Genomic DNA, 10,412 nt, shown 5'->3' on the forward strand with positions numbered 1-10,412 from the left:
GATAGACTAGACACAACTAACTTTTTAGTTAAATACATACTTTAAGTTTAAGTACCTAAATAAAAAGCTTTTGCATTTACAATATTGGCAAGGAGTAGGTGGTCGAGACGGAAAAATATGTTTAGTAAACGACTAATCCGCCAAAAAGTAATATAATATGGTTGTTTTCTGTAAATGTAATAACAATTGAAATCTTAATGATCGCAGGACAGACGTTGAGCACTCGATAGGATTGGAACCTCGGTTATCAAGTATTCATCAGCTATGTTTATAACGCTTGCGGTGGAAGCGCCATCTTTTGATCATCTTGAAGATGAAATCCGAATGCGGCACAATACAGATGGCGCTGAGAATATATTGAAAATAGATCATTCATCTGCCTAACACTTTCTCAGTTTTATTGGGGTCTGCTTACAGTTTAATTGTAAGCAACTGAGGCACCAATGTTTTACTTTCAATATAAAAAAGAACTATCCCTTCACAGCAAAAGCTTGCCATCCTTGTGGTAAAAAAACTTTTACTTATTTGGATATAATTTATTATCTAGTGTTTTCTTATGAACTCAGTTCTAGGTGACAGTATTTAAGCATAAAATAATAAAATCAAATATGAATTTGTCAACATTTTTATTGTTATGCAACATCCCAAACTTCCTCAAAGGCGGTACACAATTTAGCACAAGTCAAGGCAGCTGACAATGGATAGTTGCTGATAGATATAATATCTTCAGAATAATCTACTTCTACTTTGCCATGAGCCATGGCACCAATAACCATGACTATGGGCTCATCCTTAGGTACTAACTCTCTACAATTCTTCACAACTTTTGAACTGAAAGACATTGTCACTTTTCTTACACCAACGGGTAAATGTGATGTCACTGGATTTTTTATAACTTTCAATAATTTCATTGGGCCATCCGAAGCTCTTATTGCAAATTTGTGAAGAAGTTGAACTGAAAAAGAAATACAGAATTTATATTAGATCAAGTTAGTTATTTCTATATTTCAACTCAATTATGATAATTTAATTAGTCTATGAATAACACTAACATATTTAGTTTAGAATATAAATAATATGATTCTTACCCATTAAACCTGCAAATCGTTTAAATGTGCGAGGTATTCTAGTTTGTGGGTTGATTTCTATGAGAACATTCTTCTCTGTGTGGATATAAACTTGCAGCAAACCAGCTCTGTTCAGAGGAGAGTCCATCAACATCAGTAATGACTGGTGAGTGATATCAGGTCTGCAGGAGCCAGGGTCTCGATCATTCTTTCTTAGTATGTTTGCATGATCATCACAGTTCAATAACTCGAAACTGTTGCCGGTCTGAAATTAAAAGAGTTTTATAATGTAGAGTTTCTGACGAGTTTTATTCTGTTTGCTTGTTGTTTATAGACCATTAAAAACAATTACCTTTACTGTCTCAAGCTGTGCGTTTTCCAAAATAACAATGAGACGTTTTTCTTGTTTTTTAATGTGCGAAGTCACTAAATGTCTTGGTATCGGATCGAATTCAAATTCATCATCTTTCGCCCCAAGTTTCCTTTTCTTGCCCATGTTTAATTCACAATATTTATACACAGAAAATACTTTTAAAGTTTTGTATTTGAAAAGAACAACCACAAAATCTAGCACGTGTTATTGACAATGTCATTGTTATGTCAAATTGTCAATTTTGAGTGATGCCTTTGGAAGATATTCTACGTTCAATAGATGATACCTACAGTACGTTCAAAACACTTTTTGTTTCACAAAGTTTCGCTTAAATGCATTATATTTCATGTATGTTCAATGTAGTATCAGTATGATGCGATACCGGTCACTGCACGATGATGCTGGTGCACAATCTTTCGACTTACATCTCCCGTCAGAGACTCAGAGAGAAAAGTAAAAACAGATAAAGTGTGAACTTACTGTACTTAATGTAGCGAGAATAACAGTTATATTACGATCAGTGACAATGTCAAAGTCATTTTATAAAATCCCTTCCGCCCCCTGCCTCTGCCTTCCCTTTGTTATCGAAATACTTACTGCGGTGGTGTCGCTTAAAAATAAAATTGTTTTATCTTGTTTTTTAGAATTTAAACCATAAAATTGGGTCTGAATTAAATTTTTATATTAAATCTACGTGAAGTGTCAAATCTTCATGGCTAACGATAGAGAAGTTCTACGGGAAATATGGGACGGAAAGTTACCAATTTGTTTTCAATTAGCTCAAGAAGAAATCATGGAAATACAGCAACCAGATGCATTTTACGTGATGGTCCCCCGATTGAGTTATTTTCCTCTCGTTACTGACAAGGTAAGCTACAAATTACTAAGGTTCGTTAAAGGTGCAGACTCATTATGCCAAATCTGCATTATAATCATCAACTTGTGTTTTCCAGATGAAAAGACACTTCCTGCGCTATATTTCTCAAGAAAATTCCGACAGCGAAATGTGGTTGGATTATAATGGACAGCCACTTAAGTGGCACTATCCCATAGGTTTCCTGTATGATCTATTTTGTGGCAATGACCCACAACTGCCGTGGCATCTAACTGTGCATTTCACAAAGTTCCCTGAAGACATCCTTCTACATTGTAATAACAAGTAAGAAAAGATGAAAATACTTATGATGATTTCAAAATGGTTTTGACTTCATATAATTTACTTGTTATTGTTTCAGGGATGTAGTAGAAGCACATTTCATGTCTACTGTGAAAGAGGCTGATGTACTCAAACACAGAGGTCAAGTGATGTCTACAATGCAAAAGAAGGATCACAACCAGTTATGGCTTGGTTTACAAAATGGTAGCCATGCTTTTTTCACTTTTTTGTCATTATATTTGTGCTAAAACTATGTACATTATTTTGCTATTCTTTATTTAATTTACTGTTTTTACAGACAAATTTGACCAATTCTGGGCAATAAATAGGAGATTGATGGAATCACATGGTGACAATGAAGGCTTCAAACACATTCCTATAAAGTTATATTCTGATGATGGTATATGCAGTCAAAGGCTAGTCAGTCCAAAGAACAGCGATGGCAGTAGGAAGACATTGCAACAAATGACTGCTGAATTATATCCGGATAAACCTGATGGTATGTAGAAGCAATTTTCATCTCTCACAAGTATTTTTTAATTGAAACTTTAGACTATTTTCATAAATAAAGAACAGTCTATTTGAAAAAAAAAATTCACTGTTGGAAAGCTATTCTTTGCCCAGTGACATAGGTGAATAGTTTCCATTGTGGCATTGTGTGAAACGGCTATCTTATTTGTCAGTAAAATTATACTTTTTATTTTACCTTTCAGTGCAATTGAGAACACACGGGATAGTAATTCCATCAGACACACCACTGCAATGGCTTTCTGAGCATTTGAGTTATCCCGACAACTTCCTACACCTGTGTGTGTTTTAAACATATTTATTTTATACTTTAATGCATAGCCATAATGTTAAGTGTTATTTCTGGTCAATCATACACAATGTAATTATGTTTAATTTTATTTTATTTTGAGAATTCACTTTCAGTGAATAAAAAAACTATTTAGGATTAGTTGTCTACCAAACAATGAAATCCTTGCACATTGACATAGGCTGAATAATCAAGCGTATTGCTTTGCCATGTAAAATTATAAGGTCAGTGTTATTAAAATTATCAATACATCTGTTTGGTAAAAACTAACCCTAACAATTAGAGACAGAGAACATTCCTTATTAATTTTCTGAACATTAACTAAGCCTAGGTATTATTTACAGATCTCAGTTAACATGTAAATCAAATGAACATTCAGTAGTCTTACTAGAACATGAAATTGTTTTACAATAAATAATGACACGATTTTACATAATTATTGTGATAAAACAGTTCTTTTTTCATGAAATGAAATGAACTTTGTTTCATGATAATAATAAATTCTGCAAATCAAACATTCTTTGAAATGCGCATTATTTCATCTTACAAAATTAACAACTATTTTGTACAAAGAAGGTTTAAAGCTAAATAAATATTAATAACTCAACAAACATAAAAAATATCACAAGATTACCCTTAAACTGGACATTAGTTATAATTCAAGCTTCTGCTTATTCTTTTGAATTACATAAGGAATGTGTCTTGTAAATCGCTTGCATCCATTGTTAGCAAATATTGGCTGGTCTTCATTCGGGCCATATGTTATGACAGATAAAGCTTCCCTGTAAAAATGTGAATAAAAACAAAGTTATTTATGTGCTTGAAATAAAATATTATTATCATATTTATGGTAGTTTTGAAAAAAAAAACTGTTGTTTTCTTTTTACCCACCAGGTGTTATGGATTCAAAATCATTCAACAAAAATGTGGTACTGATGGGTAACAATCCGGGGCTGCGGGTTGTTCGAAAGAGATACCGCGGCCCTGGTACATAAAAGGCCCATGACGGAACACGACGGTTTTTAGTCAGTAAGAGTCTGACACTCCCTCTCCGCTGCTAACCCACAGCGGAAGGGGTCATTTGATGATTTTTGACGTCGTTAAAAAAAAAAAAAAAATGGGTAACAATTCTAAGTATTTTAATAATAACCATAAAATTATTTGCACAGTAAATTTTTCATAATTTCAGTCACAGGAAATCAAGTTTATCATGAACAACATGCAACCAGAGATAAACTATATACACCATGAAACATAAGGAAAATATTTATTTATTTAATATATCTATATTTTAATGCATAGTTCAACTGATAATTTTTGCACGAACATAGACAAAATATTTGGGGTTCATATTCAGGGTACTTAAACAATTATTTTTTTTCGGTATTCTATCACGCCATTGTAGGTATAAAAGTTCGTAACTTCATTATAATCTATACTAATATTATAAAGCCGAAGAGTTTGTTTGTTTGAACGCCCTAATCTCAAGAACTCATGACCGATTTGAAAAATTCTTTCAGTGTTAGATAGCCCATTTATCGAGGAAGGCTATAGGCTACTTTTTATCCGGGTTTGTGCCGTGGTTCCTACGGGATGCGGGTGAAACCGCTGACAAAAGCTAGTAATTTAGAAAACAACACTTGGCAGGCTGAGTTTGTTTCAGCAGTGGGGATAGCTGGAAAAAAAATATCAATACCCAAAGGTGGGGATTTCTGTAATAAATCATTTAGTGAACCGAATCAGCAGACGCAAATTTTAGAAGGTAAGTATACTTACGCCATCATTTCCTTAGTTGGGTGATATACAGAGTGTGACCGAAACTCGGCCAGAGCACACATCTCTACATGGTGTTGCTCCAATGGTAAAAATGGCACATAATGGTCAATCAGATGATTTGCTATTGCAGCTGCCTTTTCAAATCCACCTGAAAAAATAAATTTGCTTAAATCTTTTCTACAAAAATTAATACATAAAAATATTATTACCTACTTATCTTGTGCATTACATTGAGATAAAGTTGAACTGACTGGCAAATAATGTCAATAAAAACTTTCTACACAAAATACACTGACTACAGAGTAATATTACTAAAAATAATATTTTTAAAAGCAAAATACCTTGAAAATATGCAGTCCTCCTTATGATTGGTTCAAAATCATGAAATTCAACATCACCTCTCTTTGCTCCTTGAGCATACAGGTCTAGCAACTTTGTTGCTATTTCTTGACCTCCAATATTGGATATAAATATAAAAATGCTATCCCTGCAACAAAATGAAATAAAATACATTTAATTAATTTTTATTTTATAATCAAATAATTAGTCTGTTCACGTCTATGAAGATATGTTTTTTGGAAATCAGAGCTAAGGTATCCAAGCCTTTTGCATGCAGAATTAAAGAGCATGTGAAAAGAATAAAATGATTTGAACACATACCTATAATCAATACCGTCTACAGCATGATGATGATCAAGCATCGGTTTGATGGTATCTAACACGGAAGGGCACATATCGTGGATTTCATCGAATATTATGAGTGACCTTGGACATTTTCTTACAATACTATTCAGAGTTGCTACCAAGTCTTCCTGGAAAACAATTATGGTTTGTACGCATTAAAATGATAGGAGTAACTAAAAGAGCAAGACTTAGCATGCGTCTCATAACAAAAATTCATTTATACTCACTTTTTTCTTTTGTAAGTTAGAGCAGTCAAAATCTTTTTTGCCCATAAACAACTTTACATATTTACTGTGCATGCCTTTAGTGTAAAGTGCCTCGGCAATCATAGTAGCTGCATAGTTTTTACCCACACCCGGCCAGCCATGAAGGCTTATTACCAAAGCCTTTTTATTTCTTTTGTTTTCATCATGTACAGCCTCTTTGTGTGCATGCAATATGTTCACTAGTTCATCAACTAATGGCTGCCCAAACATTCTTTGTGATAGAGATAATTTTAATTCTGTAATGAAGTGTATTTGTTACAAAATCAAATATATAAATAAAACAAATGTTATCTGAATTCAGGAAGTATTGTTTACTCACTGTTTATATCAAAAGGCACGTGCTGATCTGTACAACATTCCGCGTACCGACAATATGTGTTTTCTTTAAGTGTATTCCAACTAAACCAGCCAGCTACAGCAGCTGATCCAAGTATGGATAATGTGATTAACTCCGACAAGGCACATTGCAATAGACATATCACAAATATTAAAACCACATACTGACTTTTAAATAACATTTTGAAACATGTATTTCTAAACAGAGTTAATCAAGATTAAAACACGTTTTTTCTACACAAAATCAGTTATAACTTTAATTTCGGCGGGTTTTTAAAGATCATTATTTCACTGTAACAGATTTATTTCAGAAAATTTAGGTGAATATCTGAAATTAATAAATTCAAATCTGCGTCAATAGAACTATTGAAAAAGATCGATTCACTGTTTCAAAACAGAATTTTATTAGCCGATCCGCTGCATTTTAAATGCAAAATGCTAGAATGACATCATAATTTTGACTTTTCAATTTCACTTGACATTGACTGTTATTGTGACTTTGGCATAAAATGTCATAACATGCATCACCAAGGAACCCAAAACGCCTCAAGAATTTTGCAGGTTGGGTCTGGAAGTGGATTCAATATCATATTTTTTATTAACCCAATTTTTTCACACCCTTTATTAGTTTTAAGTGTCCTTTTGTGTAAATATAGATTCAGTTTCCAATTCAGTCACCAACCTCCGAGCCCCTTTCCCAACTGTTGGGATTGGATTTTATAATGTAAATCAATATTATCTGTGTAAAAAATCATGATGATTTCATGCAATCATTTTTGGAGCAGGGGTGCGTTGTACAAATTAAATATTTGTCATAGTCTTATTGAACTCTGTGGCTTACCCATCGGCCTTACCACGGCTTACCTACCTGCTGAATCTTGTCATTTTGACAGCTTCCGAAAGATGACATGTCAAACAAAATTGACAGCCAAACCGGCGGTAAACAAACAGGTTTCTCTTCTTTCTTTCTTCTTTAGTTCAACAGAATTTAAAAAAATACCAGGCAAGGGTTTCCAACAGAACAGCTATGAATAAATACAAAGTAGAATCTGGAGTTCAACTGCTGGCAAGATTGACTAAGAAACCAGTTGTTGAAAACTTTTACTCAGATCTGTTTCAGCCTGGATTAAAGTGTGATGATGTTGTTGAATTAATAAGCAATAGTAGTCAACAACTTCTGTTAGATTTGATTTCTGAAGCAATATATCCCAAGAATAATACTGAGCCATTGGGTGCCCTTGTATTTAATACAGCTAGTCATTTTAATTGCTATGAATTCATCAATGTGTTGAAGAAAAAGATTGTATCAACCTCAAGGGGGAATTGTGAAACTGAACTAGAAAATGTACTTAAAAGAAGTCTCAATAATTTGTTTACACTGGACATTTATGATGCAACACAGTTTTATACATCTATTCACAACTTGGACAATATATTAGCAGAACATCCAAATATCTCACTACTCATATTCAATACTTTAACAGCATTTTATTGGTCTGAACAAGGCTCAAAAATAACAAAAATGGATTTGTATATAAAAAATTTACTGAAGATGATACAAAAAGTGGCTAAAGAATATAAAGTTATCCTAATATATACTAAACCAGAACATTTTAGTTCCAACAAAGAAACATATAAAATTGGAGATGTTCCAATGCCAGAAGATGTAAATTATAAAGTCCAAATATTGGATAGTATTAGTAACACATACCAAGTAAATGTTAGAACAATTGATTGTTATTATGAGAAAAACATGTTTATAATAAATAACAAAATAAAGTGGCAGTGATAATAATTCATGTTTTTCTTTGAACCCAGGAAATATACAGATAAAGAAGTTTAAGAAAAAGTTTTTATGCTTATACTCAACCCAACATTTATTGGTCAGTTGAGTACTTCAGTATTTGAATAGAACTACTTTTAGACTTAAAATACCTATGTAAATTTTATGAAAAGTCTACTTTTTGTGTATTTGAGTGCAAAGAATTTGCAAAGTTTAAGTACAGGTAAGACAGGTATCAAAAACATTAAATTCAAACTGTACCTGCTTATTGTGCAGAATTACGAAATAGTAATGTGCATAGAAACTAGCATCTATTAGAAGACATTTTAATTTTACCCTAAAATTTGCAAAATCCTTCTATTTAAAGTTACACTAATATTGCTTGTCTTTGATTAAGATGTATCTAAAATTAAGTAAATTGGATAAAGATATTATTGTTTTAGTTATCGAAGTCTTGAAAACTTTTTATAAACATGAAGTGTAAATGTATAATACTGTAAGAGATCACAAGAAGAGATTCAGAAAATACTATAAAACATGCTTAAATACTACTTTCCTAAAGTATTATTATCACATTAACAAATAAATCACATAAAAAAATATGGCAAGACCATGACTGAAATAATCGAGGTTTTCCCATTTACTTATAGTATGGAAGTATGAGTAACCTGATTCTTGCACTGAAAATGATGCCTCAAACATCACACCTAAATATGCAAGATGTATTATCGTAATTATAGAAAATATAGTGTTTGTTATAATGGCAACTGAAGTGTTCTTCTTGTACTTATGATCACATTGCTTATTACAAGGATTAGCCAAACAACACACTTCCAGAGTTGAGGCTACTTTGTAGCGTAGATTGTACTCAACATAAGAAAATGTTCCAATACTTAGAAGTACAGCTGAAAACTGAAAATTCCATCCATGGAGCAATGATGACACAGCATAAGTAACAAATATAGCCGTAAATTGACCATATGGCTGGCATGTCTTGAAAACATAGTTCTTCAACCACTGATGCATTGGAATGTTCCAATAAATTACAACTTGGACTAGGGATCTTGGCAATTCAATGAAAAATGGTTTAGTGACTTGTACTTCAGAGTGGCAGTCATTTGTAAGTCCAAATCCTGCACTTATCATTGATACTATTGACATGCTAGACACAAAATAATGTGACATTCTGAAAGCTTGTGCATCTCTATAGGCCACTAACCATTTTGGCATCTCATCATCAATATACCATGGTACAATACAGTTAGATAAAACCAAATATACCATAGATATGAAGAGATTCACCACAATTATTTTTATCCATCTTCTAGATAAGAACTTAATTTCTAGGTACTGATTGTAGTTGTGGAATGATATCCATGGGCCTAAAATACAATTAGCTGGACATAGTACATATCCTCCGAATTCAACAGGGTTAAGCATTCTTTTAAACAAATCTCTGTCTAATTCAATTGCCACAGAAATTATCTTCATAGCTGCTATCATCTGAATGCCCCTTATTTGTTGCCACATTTTTGGATTAAGAACATACAACTCGCACAATAATAGGAATCCAATCACAGATATTGACATGACCAGACCTCTCCATTTTTTTGTAACAAATGAGACCAAGATTATTAATATGTAGGCACTAGCAGTAAGTCCCACAGTCCAAATAAAGGGAGGTCCTATGTTATAATATAATAGAAAACTGCCGATGACTAAACTTAAACTGTGGCGAACATTATGAGGCAGCGGTACGAACTGTATGATGAGTCGTAGCGCAACGTTGGCTATGATTAAATCCTTGGCGAATCGGAGTCCTTCGTATAGTGTAGGTTCACCACATAATGCTATGTAGGTCCAAGCAGATTCTACATATTCCTCTTCTTCATCCATGTTGTATTACCGGTATCACACCGGTTTCTTTGTTTCGTAGTCTTCAAAATTGTGCTATTTCCTCATTGTATTAATATAGTACAAAAATATTTTCTGTTTGCACTTACATCTAATTATTGTATTCAACACTTTTTAACACACATAAATAGTGCTCGAGATTCCAATTTTATAATTTTCGCCACATTTTGTGGATCTAAATAAATTAAATTCTTTTGCCTGTCTGCTGTCACTGTCAAGTGTCAAAGTCATAGACAATAT

The 10,412-nt window shown here is 32.9% G+C and overlaps 5 protein-coding genes across 5 annotated transcripts; 2 read left to right on the top strand and 3 right to left on the bottom strand.

The window, feature by feature from the left end:
• Positions 1-609: 609 nt before the first annotated feature.
• On the bottom strand, positions 610-1,684 carry LOC110374475 (ribosomal RNA small subunit methyltransferase NEP1). The gene is made up of 3 exons (XM_049842529.2): positions 1,420-1,684; positions 1,089-1,332; positions 610-955 (listed from the first exon to the last, which is right to left on the bottom strand). The coding sequence occupies exons 1-3, from the start codon at positions 1,561-1,563 to the stop codon at positions 633-635; spliced, it is 711 nt and encodes a 236-aa protein (XP_049698486.2). The 5' UTR covers positions 1,564-1,684; the 3' UTR covers positions 610-632.
• A 319-nt stretch (positions 1,685-2,003) lies between these two features.
• LOC110374447 (autophagy protein 5) lies at positions 2,004-4,257 on the top strand. Its single transcript, XM_021332157.3, has 5 exons — positions 2,004-2,308; positions 2,394-2,599; positions 2,676-2,800; positions 2,895-3,095; positions 3,310-4,257. Exons 1-5 carry the CDS (start codon positions 2,153-2,155, stop codon positions 3,414-3,416), a joined length of 795 nt encoding a protein of 264 aa, XP_021187832.1. The 5' UTR covers positions 2,004-2,152; the 3' UTR covers positions 3,417-4,257.
• On the bottom strand, positions 3,882-6,949 carry LOC110374446 (torsin-like protein). The gene is made up of 6 exons (XM_064034692.1): positions 6,459-6,949; positions 6,101-6,375; positions 5,850-6,001; positions 5,531-5,676; positions 5,190-5,337; positions 3,882-4,195 (listed from the first exon to the last, which is right to left on the bottom strand). Exons 1-6 carry the CDS (start codon positions 6,655-6,657, stop codon positions 4,066-4,068), a joined length of 1,050 nt encoding a protein of 349 aa, XP_063890762.1. The 5' UTR covers positions 6,658-6,949; the 3' UTR covers positions 3,882-4,065.
• Positions 6,950-7,428: 479 nt separating this feature from the next.
• LOC135116932 (DNA repair protein XRCC2-like) lies at positions 7,429-8,344 on the top strand. Its single transcript, XM_064034788.1, has one exon. The coding sequence runs from the start codon at positions 7,503-7,505 to the stop codon at positions 8,262-8,264; it is 762 nt and encodes a 253-aa protein (XP_063890858.1). The 5' UTR covers positions 7,429-7,502; the 3' UTR covers positions 8,265-8,344.
• Positions 8,031-10,398, bottom strand: LOC110374464 (protein-serine O-palmitoleoyltransferase porcupine). Its single transcript, XM_021332178.3, has one exon. The coding sequence runs from the start codon at positions 10,152-10,154 to the stop codon at positions 8,829-8,831; it is 1,326 nt and encodes a 441-aa protein (XP_021187853.3). The 5' UTR covers positions 10,155-10,398; the 3' UTR covers positions 8,031-8,828.
• Between the last annotated feature and the right edge of the window lie 14 nt (positions 10,399-10,412).

The sequence above is a fragment of the Helicoverpa armigera genome, chromosome 5 (genome assembly GCF_030705265.1).
Source record: "Helicoverpa armigera isolate CAAS_96S chromosome 5, ASM3070526v1, whole genome shotgun sequence".
NCBI classification, from domain to species: Eukaryota; Metazoa; Arthropoda; class Insecta; order Lepidoptera; family Noctuidae; genus Helicoverpa; species Helicoverpa armigera.